This window comes from Lepidochelys olivacea (assembly GCF_965140295.1).
Source record: "Lepidochelys olivacea isolate rLepOli2 genome assembly, chromosome: 1".
NCBI classification, from domain to species: domain Eukaryota; kingdom Metazoa; phylum Chordata; order Testudines; family Cheloniidae; genus Lepidochelys; species Lepidochelys olivacea.
In genome coordinates, this window is record NC_140411.1 from 348,195,972 (window position 1) to 348,221,772 (window position 25,801).

General features: G+C 43.9%; 1 protein-coding gene across 1 annotated transcript in view; it reads left to right on the top strand.

Annotated features, from left to right (window-relative positions):
• The first annotated feature begins 10,425 nt into the window (after positions 1-10,425).
• The window catches only part of NET1 (neuroepithelial cell transforming 1), a 70,605-nt gene continuing 55,229 nt past the window's right edge, over positions 10,426-25,801 (top strand). Inside the window, exon 1 of the mRNA XM_084611933.1 lies at positions 10,426-10,639. Within this exon, the coding sequence (XP_084468059.1) occupies positions 10,476-10,639 (164 nt within the window). The 5' untranslated portion in view covers positions 10,426-10,475. The remainder of the gene's footprint in view (positions 10,640-25,801) is intronic.

The window sequence follows — 25,801 nt, forward strand, 5'->3', positions numbered from 1 at the left end:
GGTAAGGAGAAGGTGGGAAGGGGGCTTGGATGAAGGGGTGGAGCGGGGGCAGGGCCTGGGGTGGAGTGGGGGCTTGAGCACCCTCCGGGAACAGAGGAAGTCGGCACCTATGCTTTCATATATCAAATGCTTTTGACTTTTGTTTATGTAACATTGAAAACTGAAATGAGTCATCATGCCATGCATAACTTCCTCTACAAAATACCTAACCAAAATGTGTAGTCATTCTGATGTTCGATATTATAACTACATAATATACCCAATGCAGTTTTACTTTTTGTTTGTACAGTCCTAAAGCTAAAGATCAGCTGCTTATGTAACCACAAGGAGGCTGAAGGTGATGTCACCTACTACAGGACAGGCCCAACAAAGAAAATAACAGAACGCCACTAGCCATCACCTTCAGCCCCCAACTAAAACCTCTCCAACGCATCATCAAGGATCTACAACCTATCCTGAAGGATGACCCTTCACTCTCACAGATCTTGGGAGACAGGCCAGTCCTTACTTACAGACAGCCCCCCAACCTGAAGCAAATACTCACCAGCAACCACACACCACACAACAGAACCACTAACCCAGGAACCTATCCTTGCAACAAAGCCCGTTGCCAGCTGTGCCCACATATCTATTCAGGGAACATCATCATAGGGCCTAATCACATCAGCCACACTATCAGAGGCTCATTCACCTGTGCATCTACCAATGTGATATATGCCATCATGTGACAGAAATGCCCCTCTGCCATGTACATTGGTCAAACAAACTAGACAGTCTCTACATAAAATAATAAATGGACACAAATCAGTCGTCAAGAATTATAACATTAAAAAACCAGTTGGAGAACACTTCAGTCTCTCTGGTCACTCAGTTACAGACCTAAAAGTGGCAATTCTTTAACAAAAAAAGTTCAAAAACAGACTCCAAGAAGAAACTGCTGAATTGGAATTAATTTGCAAACTGGATACAATTAACTTAGGCTTGAATAGAGACTGGGAGTGGATGGGTCATTACACAAAGTAAAACTAGTTCCCCATGTTTATTCCCCCCCTCCACCCACCACTGTTCCTCAGACGTTCTTGTCAACTGCTGGAAATGGCCCACCTTGATTATCACCACAAAAAGTTTCTTTCCCTCCCCCCCCCAGCCCTGCTCTCCTGCTGGTAATAACTCATCTTACCTGATCACTCTCGTTACAGTGTGTATGGTAACACCCATTGTTCTCCATGTATATAAATCTCCCCACTGTATTTTCCACTGAATGCATCCGATGAAGTGAGCTGTAGCTCTCGAAAGCTTATGCTCAAATAAATTTGTTAGTCTCTAAGGTGCCACAAGTCCTCCTTTTCTTTTTGCGAATACAGACTAACACAGCTGTTACTCTGAAACCTGTTAGCATTGTAAATACTTATACAGGCCTCCAAGCTCTTATCCAAGTTTTTCACTGCTGCAAATACCTCCAGGTAATGGCTGACAGTAAGGAGAGCCCTGCACTGTGTCCATGGGCCACAGTTCGGGATCTCTGGGTTAGAATAATTAAATTGCATTTACAACTTTGCAGATGGGATTTGAACCGGGACCCATTGCTTGCTGCTCCACCCTGAGCAGTTCATCAGTGACAAGGAGGATGCTGCCAACAACTTTGGGAGGGGCCACTGCACCTTGTGGGCTTACAATTCAATTTGCGTTTGGTTACAGGGCCTTAGTTTGTCCTCGGAGCGTTGTTAGTTTTAACTGGATTTTGATGTGGTGACTAGAGTGGACTATTGCAATGCCCTAAAGCACTCCAGACTCTCAGACGTTTTACACAAACATTAGCTAGTGTGTAAATGGCTGAACCTCATTTTAGATGGTCAGTGGCATAGCTACCGTGTAGCTGCCCTTGATTCAATAGGCCAGACAACCACGTCAGTGACAAAGGTGCAGGGAGAGCCGGGCACCAAATCACTGCATCTTGATGTTCCGCAGTCCAACTTGACTAGACTGAATCAGGCAGCAGAACAGAAAATATGTGGCACTGGAGCTGCCGTGAGGGAAAGCAAACAGAATGGAGTTGCCAAGGATAGTGACAGACCGAGGGTGCTTCCCACACTGAAAGACAACAGCTGCTCAAAACTTCTCAGTAATGGGAGAAGGGAGCCAGGTGGAGAAATAAGGCATAGGGTGCAAAAGGGAATGGGTTACAAACAAGGTCTGAGACATCCATACAGATATGTTGGTCTGAGCGGGGAGAGGTGGAGCTGTAAACTTCAGTACATAATTCATCGGAGTAGGTGAGAGCCCCTAGGATCTGATTGCAAAGAGGAAACAAAAGGGATTTGTGGATCCCTTTGAAACACCTTCAGGGCAGGAAGAGGCTTGTCAAAGGCAAAAGCTCAGAGCTCAGCATGGCAGAAGAATCATAGAATATCAGGGTTGGAAGGGACCTCAGGAGGTCATCTAGTCCAACCCCCTGCTCAAAGCAGGACCAACACCAACTAAAGAAAAAGGAGAATACCAAACCTTGGCTGGATGAGTCCAACCTACTCACCAACAATTAAAGAAGACATAAAATGTTTGTTCTTTTACCATAATCACAGTTCCCCTCAGCCAATGGCTCATTGGGCTGACAGTGTAGGCACGTCCGTTTCATAGCCAACTGTACACAAGGGAGTGGTGTGGCCAGCGTCACGTCCAACTGCATTTGACTGCCCTAACCTGATGGATCAGGTACCCATTTTGCAGCTGGATGAACTGGAGGTGGTCCGTCAGAGTGAGATGGAGTGCCTTAACCATGCAGCCATGGCTACTGCAGAAGCCTGGTCCAGCTGGATCACAGGTTTGAGCTGATGTATGTGAAATGGGCCTGTGTGCATTGGTATGTGGGAGAGGAGATGGAGGAGGGGGAGTTCTCCGAAGCAGGGAGGACATGGCTGCTCTCGAGAAGGACTATGAGGGTGGGATTCTGCAGATGGGGAGGAAGAAGGTGATGATGAATGTTAATCCTTAACTATAAAGTAAAGAAAAAGGAGAATACCAAACCTTGGCTGGATGAGTCCAATCTACTGACCAACAATTAAAGTGGGAACAAAAGGCTAGATACTCACAACCCGGCACCTTGTCATGCTACAAGCCAGCAACTCAATAAAATAAGCAAAGCTGATTCTCTTCTGAGACTGTCTGATCTTCTCAAACCACATCAAGACTTGAAATCTGACTACTCGGGCTTTGCAGGAGACTTTCCTGCTGACAATAAATCTGATCTATCTAATACGTTCTTCCTGCCTACCCTTCATTTCACCTCTTGCGGTAGCAGATGTCCGAATGAAGTACCATCTGGCCTTTCTGTACCCCTCAAACTTTTGCCTAGATACTCAAAGTTATGTTTGCTTAGCCCTACGGTGAACTCTAACAAATAAATCCTCATACCCCAATCTTTTGCAACATAACATTTAACTTCATTCTGAAAACAGCTGCACCTCTGTGGTGTGCTCTCTAGCAGCCTCTGAATAGCCTTGTCACTTAGCAAAAGACCCTATGCAGTAACTTATAGCACTGAGATGCATACTGTACATGTACCTTTCCTGGGTATCAAAGTATTGTTGAACAATTGCCAAATGGAAGTGGAGACTGTCTTACAGCAGACCACGTTAATCTAGATCTTCTAAAAGACTCTTCCATCTTAGCACTGGTGGGAGCCAGAAAGCTAGTGTTAAGGCTGTCCAATCTTAGATGGAATCAACTTGCAATCCAATCTTAATAATTTTTTAAAAACTTTTCTTTACTAGCCCCACAGTGCCCCTGTCCTCAGCTGTCCCTCAGAAGAAGGTAGTGACTGTCTCTTATCATCTGGGTTTTTTGCTGGGGTGAAGACCAGCCCAAATAGGGACAACTGTCCCTGCAGGAGAAATGGTGAAAGTGACAGACTAAGGGCTGCCAAGCCAAGATCGTAACAGGGTTCAAAAAAGAACTAGATATGTTCATGGAGGCTAGGTCCATCAATGGCTATTAGCCAGGATGGGCAGGAATGGCATCCCTAGCCTCTGTTTGCCAGAAGCTGAGAATGAGCGAAAGGGGATGGATCACTTGATGATTACCTGTTCTGTTAATTCCTTCTGGGGCACCTGGCACTGGCCACTGTCGGAAGACAGGATACTGGGCTAGATGGACCTTGGTCTGACCCAGTAGGGCCATTCTTAGGTTCTTATGTTATGTTCTTATGCACAAACTGAAAAAGTAAATTGCTTCTTTCAACCAAAATAGCAGGTGTTTGGAATAAGAGGTGACAGTGCAAGGAAGACAGAATACGGACCCTGGACTTCAGAAAAGCAGGCTTTGACTCCCTCAGGGAACTGATGGGCAGGATCCCCTGGGAGAACAACATGAGGGGGAAAGGAGTCCAGGAGAGATGGCTGTATTTTAAAGAATCCCTATTGAGGTTACAGGGACAAACCATCCCGATGTGTAGAAAGAATAGTAACAGGTGACCAGCTTGGCTTAACAGTGAAATCCTTGCTGATCTTAAACACAAAAAAGAAGCTTACAAGACCTGGAAGATTGGACAAATGACCAGGGATGAGTATAAAAATACTGCTCAGGCATGCAGGAGTGAAATCAGGAAGGCCAAATCACACGGCCAAACAAGGAGTTGCAGCTAGCAAGAGATGTTAAGAGTAACAAGAAGGGTTTCTTCAGGTATGTTAGCAACAAGAAGAAAGTCAAAGAAAGTGTGGGCCCCTTACTGAATGGGGGAGGCAACCTAGTGACAGAGGATGTGGAAAAAGCTAATGTACTCAATGCTTTTTTGCCTCTGTCTTCACGAACAAGGTCAGCTCCCAGACTGCTGCACTGGGCAGCACAGCATGGGGAGGAGGTGACCAGCCCTCTGTGGAGAAAGAAGTGGTTCGGGACTCTTTAGAAAAGCTGGACGAGCACAAGACTGTGGGGCCAGATGCGCTGCATCCGACAGTGCTAAAGGAGTTGGTGGATGTGATTGCAGAGCCACTGGCCATTATCTTTGAAAAGTCATGGTGATCGGGGGAGGTCCCGGATGACTGGAAAAAGGCTAATGTAGTGCCCATCTTTAAAAAAAGGGAAGGAGGATGCTCCGGGGAACTACAGGCCGGTCAGCCTCACCTCAGTCCGTGGAAAAATCATGGAGCAGGTTCTCAAGGAATCAATTCTGAAGCACTTTGAGGAGAGGAAAGTAATCAGGAACAGTCAGCATGGATTCACCAAGGGCAAGTCATGCCTGACTAATCTAATTGCCTTCTATGACGAGATAACTGGCTCTGTGGATGAGGGGAAAGTAGTGGACGTGTTATTCCTTGACTTTAGCAAAGCTTTTGACAGTCTCTCACAGTATTCTTGCCAGCAAGTTAAAGAAGTATGGGCTGGATGAATGGACTATAAGGTGGATAGAAAGCTGGCTAGATTGTCAGGCTCAACGGGTAGTGATCAATGGCTCCATGTCTAGTTGACAGCCAATATCAAGTGGAGTGCCCCAAGAGTCGGTCCTGGAGCCAGTTTTGTTCAATATCTTCATAAATGATCTGGAGGATGGTGTGGATTGCACCCTCAGCAAGTTTGCAGATGACACTAAACTGGGAGGAGAGGTAGATACGCTGGAGGGTAGGGATAGGATACAGAGTGACCTAGACAAATTAGAGGATTGGGCCAAAAGAAATCTGATGAGGTTCAACAAGGACAAGTGCAGAGTCCTGCACTTAGGACGGAAGACTCCAATGCACCGCTACAGACTAGGGACCGAATGGCTAGGCAGCAGTTCTGCAGAAAAGGACCTAGGGGTTACAGTGGACAAGAAGCGGGATACGAGTCAACAGTGTGCCCTTGTTGCCAAGAAGGCCAATGGCATTTTGCGATGTATAAGTAGGGGCATTGCCAGCAGATCGAGGGACGTGATTGTTCCCCTCTATTTGACATTGGTGAGGCCTCATCTGGAGTACTGTGTCCAGTTTTGGGCCCCACACTACAAGAAGGATGTGGAAAAATTGGAAAGAGTCCAGCGGAGGACAACAAAAATGATTAGGGGACTGGAACACATGACTTATGAGGAGAGGCTGAGGGAACTGGGATTGTTTAGTCTGCGGAAGACAAGAATGAGGGGGGTTTGATCGCTGTTTTCAACTACCTGAAAGGGGGTTCCAAAGAGGATGGATCTAGACTGTTCTCAGTGGTAGCAGATGACAGAACGAGGAGTAATGGTCTCAAGTTGCAGTCAGGGAGGTTTAGGTTGGATATTAGGAAAAACTTTTTCACTAGGAGGGTGGTGAAGTGCTGGAATGGGTTACCTAGGGAGGTGGTGGAATCTCCTTCCTTTGAAGTTTTTAAGGTCAAGCTTGACAAAGTCCTGGCTGGGGTGATTTAGTTGGGGCTTGGTCCTGCTTTGAGCGGGAGGTTGGACCAGATGACCTCCTGAGGTCCCTTCCAACCCTGATATTCTACGATTCTATGAAGAAACATATTAAACTCTTCTACATAGATCACATAAAGCACTTGCTAGTACTAGAAGCGTGAGAGAAAACCATGGCAGACCTGCACAGATGGCCAAACTTGACTTCAGTTGTAAGAACTGGCTAACAACAACTCTTCACCGCTAACACAGAATAAACATCCATTGTCCTCCTGCCCTATCTGGGGAAGCTTGGGGCAGGTCTACACTTAAAAAGCTGCAGCAGTGCAGCTGTTCCGCTCTAGCACTTTAGTGAAGATGCTACTACGCCGACAGGAGAGCTTCTCCCATCAGCGTAGTAGTTAATCCATCGTCGCTCTCCCATCAGCATAGCATTGTCCACACCAGGAGTTAGGCTGGTATAACTAAGTTGCTCAGAGGTATGGATTTTTCACACTGTTGAGTAATGTAGTTATATCGATGTAAGTTTGTACTTTAGACCGGGCTTCAGTATCCTGTAAAACTGGGTGTCAACGAATGTAGTTTATTTTAATGACTTTGAGCATGTTTCGACTACAAAATTAAGTAAACCTACCTTATGTCGGTATACAGCCACCACAGTAATTACATCGCTTGTGCATGTCTACAGTTTGCTCTTTGTTGGCAGTGTGCATCCTCACTAGGAATGCTTGTATGATTGTACTCTCAGCGTGGGGCATTGTGGGATGCCTGCTGGAGAGTGAGTTTGTGTGTGTGTGTGTGTTTCCGGGGGGCGGGGGGGTGAGAAAGCCTGGATTTGTGCTGGAAATGGCCCACCTTGATTACCATGCACATTGTAGGAAGAGTGGTCACTTCGGATGAGCTATTACCAGCAGGAGAGTGAGTTTGTGTGTGTATGGGAGTGGGGGGAGTGAGAAAACCTGGATTTGTGCAGGAAATGGCCCACCTTGATTATCATGCACATTGTAGGGAGAGTGGTCACTTTGGATAAGCTATTACCAGCAGGAGAGTGAGTTTGTGTGTGTGGTTTTTGGAGGGGGGTGAGGGAGTGAGAGAACCTGGATTTGTGCAGGAAATGGCCCACCTTGATTATCATACACATTGTGAAGAGAGTGATCACTTTGGATGGGCTATTACCAGCAGGAGAGTGAGTTTGTGTGGGGGGGTGGGGCGGAGGGTGAGAGAACCTGGATTTGTGCTGGAAATGGCCCAACTTGATGATCACTTTAGATAAGCTATTACCAGCAGGACAGTGGGGTGGGAGGAGGTTTTGTTTCATGGTCTCTGTGTATATAATGTCTTCTGCAGTTTCCACAGTATGCATCCGATGAAGTGAGCTGTAGCTCACGAAAGCTCATGCTCAAATAAATTGGTTAGTCTCTAAGGTGCCACAAGTACTCCTTTTCTTTTTCCATAGTTAGGTTGACAAAGGAGGCTTACGTCGACCTAACTCTGTAGTGTTGACCAGGCCTTAGTGGATTGAATTGCACCACGATCCTTTACATTATGCTAGAAGTCCATGAAATGGTATAGATAACCATCAGACCCCATAATATCATTGCAAAACACTCTTTCATATGCCTCATGGTTGTTTTTGTTGTTGTTGTTGTTGTTGTTTTTCCGTTTTCTTCCTGTTTACAGTTTTTTAATTCCATGCTAAAAGTTTTCAGTGCTAGAGGGCAAAACTTCTGATTAAAGTGGTAGAAGTTGGTGTGACGTTGCACTCCATATGCTTTATAAAAATATGTTTATAAGTTTGAATATGATGCAACTGGAATATGCTTTATGCAAAAGCTCTCTTGTAAGGTATCATTACAAAGCTTATAATCTACTGAGTGTGTTCATCCTATTTGTATGAATGTATCATTCTTGTATCTGAAACTAGGAATATGAAGTATAACTCTGAGATCCTATTGTAATTATGCAAAGTGTGGGCCATTAATGGTGGTTTGGAATCTTGATGGCTCCCATTGACTAGGACAATTGGTTGTAAATGGTTTATTTCCCTGCAAGCCTTCCTGTGTACATGTCTGAAGAATGAGGTCTTACAGTGACATGTGATCAGGTCACCTGAACTGGAATCCATCTTAAACTTTCCCATTAGAAGGAGGCATGGAGACCCAGAGAGACAAAGGATTCCTGCCTTGGGCCAAAGCTATAAAAGGGGGTGGAGCAGGACAAAGAGAGGTCCCAGTCATGAGAAAGCCCTGGCTTTTCACCTAAGATGCCTCCTGGAACTAACAAGGTCTGTACCAGGGGAAAGGATTGGGCCCAGACTAGGAAAGAGTCTAGTCTGTGAAAGAAGCTTATTGGAACATCTCTGAGGGTGAGATTTACCTGCATTCAGTTTCTTAACTGTATTAGGCTTAGATTTGCGTGTTTTGTTTTATTTTGCTTGGTAACGTACTTTGTTCTGTCTGTTATTACTTGAAACCACTTAAATCCTACTTTTTATACTTAATAAAATGACTTTTGTTTATTGATAAACCCAGAGTAAGTGATTAATACCTGGGGGAGTAAACAGCTGTGCATATCTATCATTGTTCTAGAGGGTGGACAATTTATGAGTTTACCCTGTATAAGCTTTATACAGAGTAAAATAGATTTATTTGGGGTTTGGATCCCATTGGGAACTGGGTGTCTGGGTGCTGGAGATAGGTGACCTGCTGAGCAGTTTTTGGTTAAAATCTGCAGCTTTGGGGGCGTGGTTCAGACCCTGGGTCTGTGTTGCAGCAGGCTAGCATGTTTGGCTCAACAAGGCAGGGTTCTGGAGTCCCAAGCTGGAAGGGAAAACAGGCTCAGAGGTAAATTCAGCACATCAGGTGACAGTCCCAAGGGGATCTCTGTGACCGAACCACGTCACAGCTGGCAACACTGATAAATCTGCAAAAAAAATTCTTAGGTGACAGGGTCTATGCTAAAACCAAAATTCTCTTCCCTGAGGGAGGGAGCAGGCTTAGTTGGGCAAAAAATCTGTAAAGACAAAATCAGAAATGGCATTAAACATAGTATTTATTATCCTGTACGTTCTAGCACTGTATGAAATACTAGCTCAAGTCCCCATGCATTAGATAATATCACGGCTTGCTTTTGTGCAGCCTCCTCTCCTCTACGACTACTTCCCCCCTCCTGTTTTAATTTCCTCCGCTAACAACTAGTTTCACCACATCAAAATCTGGAACAGCCCTTATCCTGCAATTACAAGCAGCTCAGTAGATTTGCCCTTATGTGAGCTTGGCCCTCCAAAATCATACATGCCGGGGCTAGAGCCTAATTTCCTGAAGGCAGCAGGGGGCAAACAAATGAGAGCTTTCGGTATGCCTACACTGCAGCTAGGGGCAAGCCTCCTAGTCCCCAGGGACAGACACAGGCTAGCTGGGCTGGAGCGGCGGTGCTCAAAGTAGCAGCGGGGACGGGTGCTCTCTTTGGGGGGCAGGAGGCGGAAGCTACACCGTTCTCGCTTGTTTTTAGTGCCTGAGCTTGAGCGCCGGCTAGGGCCCGTCTGCCGACCCAGGCTGGCTCCCAGCCGCACATTACATGCCCCTGATTCCCCACCCCGGCCCCCAATTCTCGTGGGCTCCAAAGCACGGGGGCTATTATCAAGCCCTTGGGGCCCTGGTTGTGGGGCTGGTGGGGCAGCAGGACCATGGGTACCAGCCAGCTGAGGCAATGTGGGCGGGGTGGGGGAAGGGCAGGGGGCAAGGAGACTGGAGCTGCCTCTCTCTGCCTCTGCTTCCCCACCCGGGCCTACAGGGGCGCACGGCGCATGTGCAGCACGGAGCTGCCCCGCCCCCAGCTTTCGGCACAAACAGCCCCGCCCCGTAGCTGAGGGCTCCCCGCCTGGCCCCGCCCCCTCCCCGCCGCGGCGATCGCCGCCCGGCCTCTGGCCCGCCCTGCCGTCTCCTAGCAACCAGCGCCAGCGCTGATTGGCCCGGGGGGTGCCCGCCGCCATTTTCAAACCTCTGCGGTCCCGCCGCCGCCATTAACCAGTGCGCTGGAGCGGCCCGGCCTGGTCCCCTCCCCCCCCCGCCCGCTCGCCCCTCCTCTACCTCCCCCGGGGCTGCCCGGAGCCAAGCGGCTGGGCATGGCGAGCGGGCCCGGCCCCGCCTGCGGCCCGTGCGGGGACAAGCCCCCCAGGAGGAGACGGAGCAGGGCCAGCACGAGCGCCCGGCCCAGCCGCTCCCCCGCGGTGGAGACAGAGACCACCCCGGACGGGATCGGGGCGGCCTCGGCCTCCTCCTGCAGCCGGTAGGTGCAGCCGACCCCAGCGGCCTCCCTGGGGCCCGGGACCCCCAACCCCCCCCGTCAGTCCCCGGCCCAGCGAGGGCGCCCCCCCATTTCCCGGTCACCGCCGGGCACGAGCCCCCTGGCTGCAGGGGCGCCCCGGATTAACCCCCCCACGCCGCCGCCGTTTAAACACCCCGTGAGGCTGCTGCAGGGGCGCCCCGGATTAACCCCCCCCCGCCGCCGCCGTTTAAACACCCCGTGAGGCTGCTGCAGGGGCGCCCCGGATTAACCCCCCGCCGCCGTTTAAACACCCCGTGAGGCTGCTGCAGGGGCGCCCCGGATTAACCCGCCGCCGCCGCCGTTTAAACACCCTGTGAGGCTGCTGCAGGGGCGCGCCGGATTAACCCCCCCCCCGCCGCCGCCGTTTAAACACCCCGTGAGGCTGCTGCAGGGGCGCGCCGGATTAACCCCCCGCCGCCGTTTAAACACCCCGTGAGGCTGCTGCAGGGGCGCGCCGGATTAACCCCCCCCGCCGCCGCCGTTTAAACACCCCGTGAGGCTGCTGCAGGGGCGCGCCGGATTAACCCCCCCCCGCCGCCGCCGTTTAAACACCCCGTGAGGCTGCTGCAGGGGCGCCCCGGATTAACCCCCCGCCGCCGTTTAAACACCCCGTGAGGCTGGAACCGGGGTTTTGGCACCGGCCCTCCCCGCGCTCCTCGGCCGCTGTCCCTGCTGCCCGGGCGCGCCGGGCCTTTCTCTTGCCCAATGAACAGCCGCTGGCCGCTTTGGAAGCGAATTGAAAAAGAGAAAGGCCGGAGATTGTTTCTGTGCAGGGATGAATCGTTTCCCGTGGCCCCCGCCATCTAAGGATAAATTCAGAGGTGTAGGCGGGCAGAGGCTTTAAACGCAGGTCTAGCCTTTGCAGCTGGGTCCTGACCCAGGCTGGGTTTCTGTTTGTTGCTCTTAGGCATTGCTTGTTTTGCAATGCGGGCGGAGAAATCCCAGCTATGGACTTGGACCCTCCCCCCCATTGTGCTCGGTGCTGTACAAATTGAACAAAAAGACGGAGGCTGCTGGAAAGGTGGCCAGCAAGGGAAAAGAAACTTTTTGCCTCTTCCTTTTTTTAAAAAAAAAAAGGCATAAAAATACCTTAAAGGCGTTTCCCCCCTGCCTCTGCTATTGAAAAATAACACTACACTGTGAGGTATTTACTACACTGCCTGGATGACACCATAGTTGGTTGGAGAACTAGAAGGATTATGCCATCTCAAACAGAAAGAAAGTGAAATCTGGATAGGAAGTGGTTTTATCTGGACTTCTAACATCTAGTGTCTCAGTCAAATAACTCCTTTGATAAGGATTCAGTGTCTCCATCCTTCCACTTATGAGCTGAGAAATCTCACCATTAACACTTGAAATCTGAGTCTGCCAGTGAAGTCAGGACTCTGAAAGTCTTCTTTCCTTTGGGGGGTGAGAGGGAAGTGACCTTTGACTTTTTAAATCAGCAGGTCCAGCTAACTTGTATCCCAGAGTTTTAAAAGAGATGGTTGAGGAACTTGCAGGAAGATCATACTGGTTTTCAATAAGCATTCGAGCACTGGGGAAGTTCAAGAAGATACAAGAAAGCTAATGTGCTAGTTTTTAAAAAGGCAGGGCAGGTTTACCTGGCTAATAGACCTGTCAGCCTGACGTTGATCATGGGCAAGATAAATGGAGCAGCTGATATGGGATCTGATTAATAAAGAATTAAAGGAGGGTAATGTAATTCATGCAAATCAACATGGGGTTATGGAAAATCGATTCTGTCAAACCGATTCTGTCAAACCCACTTGATATCTTTTTATGAGATTACAAGTTTGGTTAATAAAGGTAATAGTGTTGATGTCATACTTGAACTTCTGGAAGGCATTTGACTTGGTACTGCATCACATTTTGATTAAAAAATTAGAATGATATAAAACTAATATTAGAGACCAGGTGGGTGAGGCAATATCTTTTACTGGACCAACTTCTGCTGGTGAGAGAGCCAAGCTTTTGAGCTACACAGCTCTCTTCCTCAGGTCTGGGAAAGGCATTCTGAGTATTATAGCTACTAACTCAAAGCTATGAAAAGTCAAGGCAAAAATATTCAATCTAGCTTTCTCTTCTTACTACCTGTAGAGTTAGAAAATGATTTCTACAAATGTACTAGCTGATGTGGAATGTGCATAATTCTAGTATTGTGTACTGGGGGCAATTATGGCAGTATGTTTGTTTAATGTGTGCACTAAGTTGCTGAACAGTGTCAAAGGCCCACAGAGCATATGAGAGGTGTTTTTTTAATTGGCCAGCCTAAATCTAAATAAATAAAATATTGTTTAGAGAGTTATTTGAAAATGACCGGCTTTAGTAAGACACCTTCCACTCTGGATGGCACAACTGCTTATGCAAGCGTTTTTAAGTTAATGTAAAAAACCTTATCTACAATAAGCTGGGATGGGTCAAATTGTAGCATAGATGGGGGATAACAATGCTGAAAGCTTTAGGTTGCTGTATAAGCTGATGGAACACCTACTTACTATTTGTATTATCATAATGCCGAGCAGTCCTTTTCATGGACCAGGACCCCATTGTGCTAGTTACTGTACAAACAGAACGAAAAGTCTCAGCCCCAAACCGCTTACAATCGAAGACCAGAGACAATAGATGGATACAGGCAGACCGATAAGGGAGTACAAGGAAATAACGTGACTATTTTGTGGACAGACTGTGTCATCTTGTATTAGGCTCCAATCCTGCAGTTTGATCCATGCAGGTGCAGTCCTGTGCCCATGCAGACCCCAATCAGAATCAAAGGAAGTTCCATGTGGGGACAGAGTTCCAGCTGCAACCTTGCACCTGCATTTGGCATGATCATGTGCTAAGTAAACTCACACTTGATGCTTTTTGGTGAAAGATAAATGAATCATTAAGAAACCTGAAAAAAGTATCAGTTAACATTTCAAATGTCCTCTTATTCATGGTCAGTCATTCCCTGTTGTGCTGAGACCTAAATTACATAGCACTTGTATTATAGCAATGCCCAGAGGTCCCAGTCAGAATCAGGCCACCATTGTGCTGTGTGCTGTATAAATACAGAGGGATTTGTTATGTAAGATGACAAGACACATGCAATGGGCAGGGAAGAGGAAAAAATAGTCAAATATATGCAATTTTATATATAGATATATTATAAATAAAGAGCAAATTGTCCTCAGTTGTTACCTGACTGATCATCATTAACTGGATGGGTTCTTATAGGCATCACTGTTAAGAGGTCAGCCTTGAGGAGGATTAGAAAGAAAACTGTAGTGACACATGGAGTGCCCTCCCTGAACTGATCCATGAAGACAGAACAGTGTGGAGAAGAAACAGTTGTTTGTAGGCGTCTTAAGGCTGGCATCACTGATGTGAGTGGGACGTGATATGAGGCAAGTGCTCAAGTAAGGTGATGTGGAGCTATGAAGGAACTTTAAGCTTCATGTCCTCACCTTCATTTTGATGTGGTAAAACAGGAGGAGTAACAAGAATGATTCAAAGTAGGATGTGTGTTAGATGTGGTCAGAGCAGCAGACCAAAAAAAAAAAGCTCTTAGCGGCTGCATTCTGCATGGACTGGGGAAGGATGATGTGGCTGCTAGGAAGGCCAAAGATGAAGAAGTTACTGTAATCATGATGGAAGATAAGGGCCTGGCTGTCTGCACAGAAAGAAAAGGATGAATTTTCAGGAGAGATGTGAATGAAGAATGTCCTTCCTGAACTAGTATGTGAAGTCACTGTCTTTTTTTCTCTTTTAAATCCCTCCCAAACACCACCTTCTGCAAGAAACTCTCCATTTAACTCTTATATTTATTCATTCTTCCCATTTATCTCATGCTTAAAAAAAATCTGTTATGTCGGACTGTGATTCATCATTAGCTTAGCAGCCAAGTAATAATGGTGGTGATGCCATTGTCTTTTTTCTCCTCTTCTTCTTTTCCTTTCTCTTGTTGTGGCTTGTCTGAAATGAGTGTTTAAGCTCCTTGGGATAGATCTTTCCTTTTATATATATTGGGAGCTGCTACCAGCCATTTGGTGGTTGGTAAAATAATGAACAGTACACGGTTTTACTGACTTAGATAAAAGGAAAAACAAGCTTGGTTGTAACATTAACAAATAAATGGAACTTTCCACCTTGCTGCAACTTTGGAGAAAGTAGTTATGTAAGTGTACTGTATTAACATAATCAGTATCTTAAGTGCAGCTTTGCAAAAATTTAGACACATTTTAAAATCTTCTGTTACAGAGACACCTTACTGTATTATTTTTAAGAGAACACTTAACAAGAAGAGTAAATGTGAAATCCTAATTGGTTTTTAATTATTTCAGAGTCTGTTGCTGCACCTGAGTAGTTTTGTGATTTTTAGTCTTTTTGTTTCCCTGTTACTGTAAGACCCACCCTTTTTGGCCTCCTTCCATTTTCTCCCTTGGTTCCCTCTTCCATTTTTGTTTTCCCCCTGCTTCTCATGCACACTGGAAAACACAATCCCAACTATACATACAAAATGATGCGGTCTTGATTAGCTAAAAGAAAAGGAGTACTTGTGGCACCTTAGAGACTAACCAATTTATTTGAGCATGAGCTTTCGTGAGCTACCTGTCAGGGTGGATAACGAGTGTTATCACTGCTGAAGCTAGATAATCTTAGTCCTATGAATTAAATGATAAACATAGGATCTTTCCCAAGTGCCAGTCTACACAGTTAAACCCAGAGTTCCTCCTGTAAAAGACTAGATATCCAGGCACCCCTTTCACTTACCTTAATACGTTCACAGGCAATTCCCAAAGGAAAGGACTTTCCAGTCCTAGATGTCTCTTGCAGAGTTTTGCTGCTGAGTTAAACCCCAGATGCTGAGACAGGACTGGTTATACCCATCGCTCCTAATCTTTATATTTGATTTGGGCTCAATCGGTCCTGATACTTCCAGTGGGTCATGGGGTCATGCGCTAATACTGAGAAGGCCTCCCTCTTCCTCCTGCTTTCCACTTTATATAAGTGTTACAACTATTATTAAAAATCACTACTTCAACCCCCCAATTGTATCTGAGTGTCACCCTCTCCTTGGCCCCCTTCATTTAAAAAATACATCATAATTTTTATTTTCAAAATCTGTTTAAAATTAATTTTGAGGTTAACAACTTGTGGTCAGCCCTAACTGTACTATAATCTATTAAAATCATTTATGTAAAAAATGTGCTGGCTCAATGAGCCCTCCTCAAATTGTAATGTTAAAGGATGCTGCTTTTCTAATTATATACAGAATGGGAAAGACAAAAATATTTAACTTTTGAGGTTAACTCAAGTTCTATAAATGTTGCAGTGTCATGTACTGCATTAAGTATCTATAGTAAAACCTCAGTTTTAAACTCTAATCTTACAAATGATGAGTTATGTGGAATATTTTTCGTCAGCAAGGGGGAGGACTCACACAATGAAATTGACATCAATGAAAACATGTTGACATCCCTTCATATTCCCATGCCTTCAGCGCTTTGGAAATCACTTTGGAATGGTTTGAAGGACAAGAAGAAATCAATGCAGTGCACCATACTACAGTTTCATGCACCATACCTACTGTACTTTAGCGATGTTCAGTTTTATGCACTCTCTTACTTTGATGAACTCAGTCACCCATTGGGGATAGCTCAGTGGTTTGAGCATTGGCCTGCTAAACCCAGGGTTGTGAGTTCAATCCTTGAGGGGGCCATTTGGGATCTAGGGCAAAAATTGGGGATTGGTCCTGCTTTGAGCAGGGGGTTGGACTAGATGACTTCCTGAGGTCCCTTCCAACCCTGGTATTCTATGAAAATCTATGAAATTAGTTGGTGTAAAATAGGGGTTCTGCTGTGTTATTTTTTTTCTTTACAATGGATACTGGTATTTATATATTTCCTCTGTTTCTGTTGTGCAGAAAAGCTTTTGCCTTGATTACTTTTGGTTTCAGTTTGTCAAGCAGGTGCAGAGAGTTTCTTCATTTGGATGAGTTTATTCATAGGCGAGAAACTGAGAGTTAAACAAGCCTTCCTGCATTCTTTCCTCTTCCAATCTAAGAATAAATGAATAAGTAAGGAGAGGATGAGATCTACTAATTCTAAAAACTTGGACATTGAGCCAGATTTTCAAAGATATTACATACTTAAAAATGCAGATAAATGCTTAGTGGGATTTTCAAGGCACCTAACCTTCTTAGGTACCTATCTGCATCTTTAGGCATCTGACTATCTGAAAGTCTGTTCCATGGCAATCAGAAACAATCTGTCACCTGTAGTAAGTGAGTTAATACTTTTCTTTGTTTGATCCGTTTTAAATGCAAAACTTGCCTTGATAAACGGAACATATTAAGATAGTTTCATTTTAATAAACATTTTAAATGTGGTTTTGTACATATTTAATTGAATTCAAGTTTCCATCTAGATACATCCTGAAACAAATCCTGAGTAAAAAAGACAACCATTATCTTGTAGTAAAAAAAAAAAAAAATAATTCACTATTTTCTAATGTAGTAAATGTAAAACTTAAGACTGAACAAATGTATGTTAAGCTATATAATTGTTTAAATACATACATATACTGTAGCCACCTAGTTGGAAAAAAGTATTTAGTGTAAAGGCTATATTTGATGTACTTTTGTTATTTTCCAAAAAAAGTTTAAATGCAAAATAAGATTCAAATTAGTGATTTAAATCAAGGTTTCCTGTTTGTAGGCATGATTTTAAATGAACATCTTATTTAAATTACTTTGATTTAATTCACTGCACTCTGCTGTAACTCCCACTAAAGTTGATGGGAATTATGCTTGCTGACTGAGGATAGAACTTGGGCCTTGAAACTATAAACTTTGGATGGACATAGAACCATTCTAACTTTTACCATTACAAATATAACAATTGTCAATTTTAAGTACAACAGCCATTATCATGATCATTTGATAGGGTTGTAAATATAAGTTCCTTGTTTTGACCTGCAAACAGCAGTGACTTGCTTTAAATCAAGTCATTACTAAGATTTTTAAAAGTAAAATAAAAAATCCAGGGGTGGAATCCTGACCCTCAGTGCAGTCAGTGGCAAAATTTGTCAATGCTTTCAATGAAATCAAAATGTTACTACATGTTGAAGTGAATGTAATACTAATTAAAAGTACCAGTCTATCTGATAACCCTGGAAACTGACTGACTTGAGAAAGTTATCCTTAAAAGTGTCAAGAGTTTAGTCCCCATTATGAATTCCTGAATTATGAAGGCAGCATTTGAATTTTATTGCTTGAGGTGAAGGCAGTTCTGTTCTCGGACCTCAGTTACCAGTTGGCTAATGTTACTTATTGCCTCTTTTTCCCCTTATTCCCTTTCCTAATGGATCCTCCACTGTATTCTATGCTTCCAGACTTGCATCAGCTTGAACCCTACACTAATCTGCTTCCTTGCTCTGTGTGAGAGGTAGTGAATATGCAGATTGTGGTAAGTGTCAAGCCACTGCATCGTGGAAAGTTTGGAGGAAAGCGTAGGATCTGCACGGAAATGGAAAGTAGTGACAAGATAGCAATGAGATTAATATGTGGAAGGAAAGACGTTCTAGAAAGGAACATGATAGAGATGAACTAACATTATGAAGCAAAGGGGGTGGAGGAATAAAATTTGAAACTTGACAGAGTGGTACAGATAAAGGCACAATGACAAAGCAACTGAAGATAAGTTTAAAACAGCGAGGGGGGCGGGAATTTAGGAAGGAAACACCCACAATATAAATACACATTGATGGAAGTTTTCTTCTTGTGAAGACTAATGGAAATTAAGTACCTAAATCCTTTGTATGTTGACTCAGTTGCTTTGTCTCTTCACATTCTTGACCTCCCAAAAAGCAGTTAAAATTCACAGATAGCTTAATATAGGACAAACTACATGTTTATCTAGATTTCCCAAATGTGCCTTCAGTTTCAATTACTATTTGGACTATTATGGGAATTGTGTCCATGGTTGACATATGAGAGTAGGATGTTTCAATCTGCATGCACTACAAACTACATCTTGCAAAAACTGCAATGAGAAGCTGTCCTGCATCCACAGGTCCCATGCTCTTGAACAGTTCCTGGGAGGACCCCCTCAGTGTGCCAGAGCCCCTTAGGGTTACACTCTTTCACTGGTGTTTCACCACCTCCTGGGACTGAACCCTGGAGCCTTCAGCAGACCTACTTCAGTGTGAGCTCCGTTCAGCAAGTCCACCTGAGTTGGACACCTGGAAAACTTGTACATTCAAAGGGAGAAATGTACACCCCCGCCCCTTAAACTAGAGTGCCACTTAATGTTGTAAAAACAGTAGGGTTAATTAGAAGTCTGGAACATTCGAAAGTCCTTGGTTAACATAGAGAACAGCAAGCTACAGCATAGTCCATCTTGGTCAGTCTACAGCACAGAGCCCTCTGACCCTGCCTCTCTCCCAGTTGAGGAGAGACTTCCGCTTCCAGCAGGCCACACGTAACAACCCTACCTAGCCCCTTCCTCAGTCCTTTGTTCTTGTCCCTGGGAAACCATTGTCACCTGTCCCTCCTTCTCAGCCCTTTGTTCTCTGGCTGGTCAAACACAGCTGGCTTCCTGTGGAGGGGTGGGCCATCCATGGTCATCAGTTGCTAAGTACCAAATGTCCAGGCACCTGGAGTGGCCATTGTCTTCTCAGACTCTCTGTGGGCAAGGGGCCTCAGGCCCCAGAGAAGCTAGGCATCAGCTACACCTCTATCTCTGGGTCTCTGTAAAGAGTAAACAACCTTTTTTCCCACCATCTAGTTAACCATGCAGTACAGTATTCATACAAAATATTGCAGAAAATTCCCACCCCTTCACAGAAGCATCCACACAACTCTATAACCCCACTTCTAATTTTGACATTGTATTCCGGTAGCTGACAAACATATGAACCTTCAACTGAAGGCTAAGAAAGTTCACAATAAACAGCTGAGCCCACCAGAAAAAAAGTTGACTTGACACTACTGATATTTCTAAGATTTAAAAAAAAAAAAAAAAAAAGCCCAACCCCCCCACCCCTTTTAGGCCTTTACACATCAAAAGCAAAAAGGGCATTAATTTAAATTTTCTCTTAGCAAGCCATCTTTAACATGGGCAGCTTGTCACCTCAAAGTATGCTGCTGAGAGGGCTGCCTTGTTTATTAGAGCAGCAGTTTCCCAATCCCTGACTCACTGGGGAAACTGAGGTAGTTTTAGGATTTCAGAAAATGATCTACACATAACCCCCTCCCCCACATGCACACTAAAAATGTGTGTATAAAGAGAACATGTGCCGTTAGAGTACAGTATAAGGCATTTCAGAAAGTGAAAAGTGTGATGTCCCTAAAAACTGAATGGAACTAGAGTTAAAACTATGCATCAGGGAAGAATGTCCCATGGAAACTAAATTAAATTTATTCATAGGTCACATCAGTAGGGCCCTGAGCAGATACAAAATTTGTATCCGCATCTGATCTGCAAAAATGGTCTGTGGATATCCACATTCGCAGATGCAGATATCCTCAGATTTGCAGGGCTGTACACACCAATCCTTACATGAAATGAAATGGTTTCATCTCTGTTCAGTGGGAAAACATCCACAGAATAAAAATCACCATTGCAGTTGTCACTGCCTGTTGGTGGTGGAAGGGTGACCAGACGTCCTGATTTTATAGGGACGGAGGGTGGGGGGCTTTTTCTTATATAGGCACCTATTACCCCCATCCCGATTTTTTACACTTGCTATCTAGTCACCCTAGGTGGTGGTGACAGCCTCAATAAAGAGGACAAATCTTGAGTGGGCATGGGGACTGATCTCTCCTTTCCCTCTTAGAGGTAGAAGAGACAGCTTGTAGAGATGTTGCCTTTTCCCTTTTCAACAAGTACCCGTGCAGTATGGAAAATAGTTTCCCTTGGCGTTAGTCAGAAAATGTCATTGAAAAGTTGGAAATGCCAGTTAATTATCTTTGATGAACCAAAAGATGGCAAAGGTATAAACATCGGAAATCTCATCTCCCTCCAACTCCCTTCAGTTTGCAGTTCTTGTTTTTCTTTTGAAAAGCATTGTTTTTCTGTAATAGCTATAAACAGTTATTCAGAAACTTTTAAAAAAGCAAATAAAGTATCCAAACTTATTCTCAGTGCATTAGAACATCAGACAAAAGCTTCTTGCACTCTGGCACTGGTGGAACATCTAATGGAGCAAATTATGGACACAGCAGCCCACCTCTGAGAGCCGGGTTGCTGAGTCTGTAATATTTTAACCTCAAGAACTGTTATCCAAAAGCCTTCAGTTGCTCTTAACTGTTGTAGTGGAGTGTAGGATGAGAGGCTGAGTTCTCAGGTAGTGGAGTTTTAAACCATTTAGGGCTTTAAAGATTGACATAAACAGATTGAATTGTACCTGAAAATGAACAACACTTGGGATCAAATATGATTTCCTGAACTCCCAGCCACTTGCCCTTGCTCAGGAAGTGGGCAGTAGTATTTTGTACCAGTTGTAACTTTCTGGTCGACTTCAACAGCAACCCTAAATGGAGCACATTGCAGTAGTCTAGCCAAGAGGTAACAGGCAGAGATGATCAATTCAGCGGCCGGAGTGGATGCAGTCTTCTAATTTAGTCATGGATGTGCACTGTGGGCGAGTGCTACTACTTGAGAATCCAGTAGTCCCCAGTCTGGTAAACAGAAGACATACACCCTTAAATGTACAGAGGCAGTGTCTGCTATCACTTGAACACTTCCCACCACGAACAAGCATAATCTCCATTTTATCTGGATTGAGTCACAAACAGTTCACCTTTCTCCCAGACCCTTTATCATGTGGGAGAGTACAGAGATTTTAGAATCTAAGTGGACATATAACTGAATATCACCTGTATTCAGATATTGCCATGCAATATATCTCAACCTTTCCTAACGGTTTGAGGTGCACATTGAGAGGGAAGGGTGGGATCACAAATATGAGGACTCTTGGGGTAGCAGCGCGGCTGTCTCTACCACATACATAATCTGTTCACAATGGATTTGCGTTTCTCTCTTTCCTCCCCCATCATTTTTGCACCCCTTGCTGGAACCTCAGAGAATGCCAGCTTATTACTGCTCTTAGTACTACACCTCCTGCATTAGAGGAGCACCTGTCAGTCCCTGTCTCAACCATGAATGTTGTGGGGCTGAAATGCCAAAATATCTGATTTGGAAGTTAAACATTCAAAAAACCAACCCTACTGAAAAGACATGTTTGAAAAAGTACACTGTATTCTGTCATGCTACATCACTCTGATTATATTCATAAACAAAAAACAATATAACTAAAACGGGAGGGGACACTATGGTGTGACTAGAATATAGGGAATCTCAGAATATGCAATTTGGGTCTTTTTGTTAAGACTCACATTTTTAAAGTTACTTTAGGAAAGGTTTCAGAGTAACAGCCGTGTTAGTCTGTATTCGCAAAAAGAAAAGGAATACTTGTGGCACCTTAGAGACTAACCAATTTATTTGAGCATAAGCTTTCGTGAGCTACAGAATTTTTAGCCACTGTATAAGGGAGGGAATGCAGTTAAATTTTATTCCTCTGGGTGTCAGTATAAGATAGCAATTTTGATATTTCAGGGTAGAGTTAAAAAGTAGAAACTTAAGTGTTTTGTTTCTCATGTTTGCTTGTACTTTGAGCCCAGTATTTATATTAAAAATCCAGCAGTTGGACTACATGTAGATTTCATTTTATTTTACTAATAAGGGGTGGTGTGTAACTCATTTTTCCCAGTGTAAAAACAAAAATAGCTTCTTGAACATAGTAGGGTGATATTTCCCTCCCCCCGTTGTATGATTATTCCTTTCATGAGAGTCCTCTCTTCTGATCAGTGTCCTTCTAACCCACACACGCTAAATCCGGTTAAAGGTGATTTGCAAAGGAAGCCTGAAAATTGAGCCAAGCATAGAAATACATGCTAATCACCCTACGCACTTTTGTGTGTGTGGGCTGGGGGAGGAATGTAGCCAGGCATGGGGTGGTAATCATCACATAAGTCTAAACTTTAACATACAAAGAAAATCTGTACATTCTGCTGGGTGGTTCCAGATTCACTGCAGATACTCCAGAATGCATCGTTCTGGTTGTGGCATTGAAGAGAGTACAAAACTCTTTTATTGCATAATCCGGCACATAAGGTTACAATCGAGTTGAATTGGTTTTGCAAACATGATAGTCTTCATGGTGGTTTTGTTTTGTTTTGTTTGTAATTATAGCCACTTTTTGGTCAGTTAGGGCACTCGGTGCATGTTACTGTGTTTGCTCAGTTTACATCTGAGGGTCCCAAAATGTGAGATTTTCACAAGAGCCTAAGTGACTTTCAGTGGGTATTGTGTTCCTGAGTCACTTGAGCTCTTCAGATGATTCAATCCAAATTTCTTTAAAGCATTAACTAAGGGTCCATCCTGTGAGCCCTGTGTGTATGGCATTTCCTCTGCATTAGGAGCTTTGCATGCTCTGTGTGTACAGGATGGGGCCCAAAGCCTACAAACACCCTTGTGAGACAGGTAATATTATTATACTCATTTTACAGATGGGGAAACAGATCCCGAGAGATTAGTGACTGAACTGGGGATAATGCAGTCTGACTGTCGGTATATTGCGCTAATGGCTATTCAACATGGCCTTTACTTCCTCACCTAAGTGGTTGAATTTATTACTGTTTGCAGTTAAGCAGCTGCCACACTCCACCCTAGATATGACTGTGTTTTTATATTAAATAAAGTGATTACAAGTCACACGCAAAGAATGTACTTTGTAAACCTTTGAGGAAAAAAGTTGCTGTGTGTAGTAGATATGTATTTTATGACCACACAATACTGCAAAATGTGTTCTCTTCCGGTACTATATTAAAACCTGTATTTTTCTAAAACTGTAGCTTTATGTATATTAGAGAGCCACGCTGGGTGAAGTAATATCTTTTATTGGTTCAACGTGTGTGGGTGAAAGACCAGCTTTTGAGCTGCACAGAGCTTTAGGTATATGGCATTTTGTATTATTATTTAAGCTTTGACCTAATTTGTAGTGCATTTCCAGTACAATTTGTAAAAGAACCTCAGTGCAGTGCTCTTCCCTCGGTCTATTCAGATTTTGTCTTTAACTTGATTACGGCATATGAATGTGTGTACAGCATACTGTATATTGCATTTTATATGATCATCATAAGACTCTATTGCAGTATTAGTACATATGCACCAGGGGGCGGAGTTGAGGTTGCTCTGGGCCCTAAGTGCATTTTCATCCCTGGAGATAATTGTTTGTGATGTTTAGATTAGAAGACAAAGTGAAATCCTTTTGTACTAACGCACCAGAAATATTCTCTCAATCTTGAATAACCTCTAGTAGAACAAAGCAAGGTGAATTTTTCAAAAGGACTTTCTGTGCTCACAACTAGTGGAATCTCTCTTCTTGTTTCTGTAAGCCAGGTTATTTTATTAATGGGGTGGTGGAGCTTCCTCCAACCCTAAAAACACCCCAAAAACAACTCGACCCTTTTTATTCAAAATAACTGAAAATACCTGTGAAGCTTTTATTACATGAAATATCTGCTCTGTGATTCTACTGGAATGTCAGTTTCCAAATCTCACTATTACTTCTGTAACACTTATAAAACTCTTACCTATCTATCCTTTAAAAATTGGAAGTCAAATCCTACTGAGGAAAATAGAAAGGAACATAACGTTGGCAAGTTAAGTGCAAAAGTATAATTAGGCAGGCAAAAAAACAATGTGAAGAGCAACTGGCAAAAGACACAAACTAACAGCAAAATAAAATAAATAAATACATCAGAGCAGGAAGCCTGCCAAACAATCAGTGGTGCCACTGGATGATTAAAGTGCTAAAGGAGTATCAAGGAAGACTAGGCCGGACTACGCCATTGCATAGAAGATAAATGAATTCTTTGCAGGGTGTTCACTGCAGAGGCTGTGAGAGAGGTTCCCACACTTGTGCTTTTCTTTTCAGGTGACAAGTGGGGAACTGTTCCAGATCAAGATGTCAGAGGGCGTTTTGGAACAAATGGATAAAGTAAACAGTTATAAGTATTCACCCAAGAATTCTGAAGGAACTCAAATGTGAAATTGCAGAACTACTAACTGTGGAAATGTACCTTATCTCTTAAATCAGGCTCTATACCAGATGACTGGAGGGTAGCTAATGTAACTCTGATTTTTAAAAGAGGCTCCAGAGGCAATCCTGTTCATTACAGGCCGGTAAGCTTAACTTCAGTATCAGGCAAGGTGGTTGAAATTATAGTACGGAACAGAATTATCAGATACATAGATGAACACAATATGTTCAGAAGAGGCAACGTGGCTTTTATAAAGGGAAATCATGCCTCACCAATCTATTAGAATTATCTGAGGGGGTCAACAAACATCTGGACAAGGCTGATCCCAGTGGATATACTGTACTTGGACTTTGAGAAAGCCTTTGCCAAGGTGTTGGAATTATTATTTATGCAGGATATTATCATGACATTAATTTAACCGTAAATTCCTTTATTAAATCCAAAGGCCAAACTGTATTTATACAATTGCTCTAAACATGCCTAAAAAGCCTAAATAATAAGCAATTTACTACATCCAAACTATAACAAAACATTTATTAGCATTTGATCAAGATACTTGCAAACAGGCTAAACCCACCAGGGGTGCTTAGACCCATATTAGTCAGCTCCACTGTGGTCAGGAAGGTATTAGCAATGAACCCTTTAAGCATTTACTTCTTTATATCCTTTAACAAACAAGTGATGTCATTCCCAGTTACTATCTTCAGCTAAAAACCAATTTGAGACCATTCACCCTTATTTCCAGTCTTAATCCAGATAAGATTTATAACCTCCTTTCTCCCCAGGCCTTTCTTCCCTATCTCTTCCCCTCCTTGCTGACCAACTGTTTTTCCTCTGCACCTGGCTTCACATAGCCCCTAATCTTTGAAATAACCCTGTGGGGGTGGGACGATCCATGTTGGCTCTTTTTAAGGCAGATTCTCTGTCTTATTTAAAAACATCTGCAGTCACCCCTATCAGACAGAGGCCTTCTTTTTAGAAATGCCCCTTATTTCATTAGTCATTCTTTGAACCAGACATCCTTCCTACTT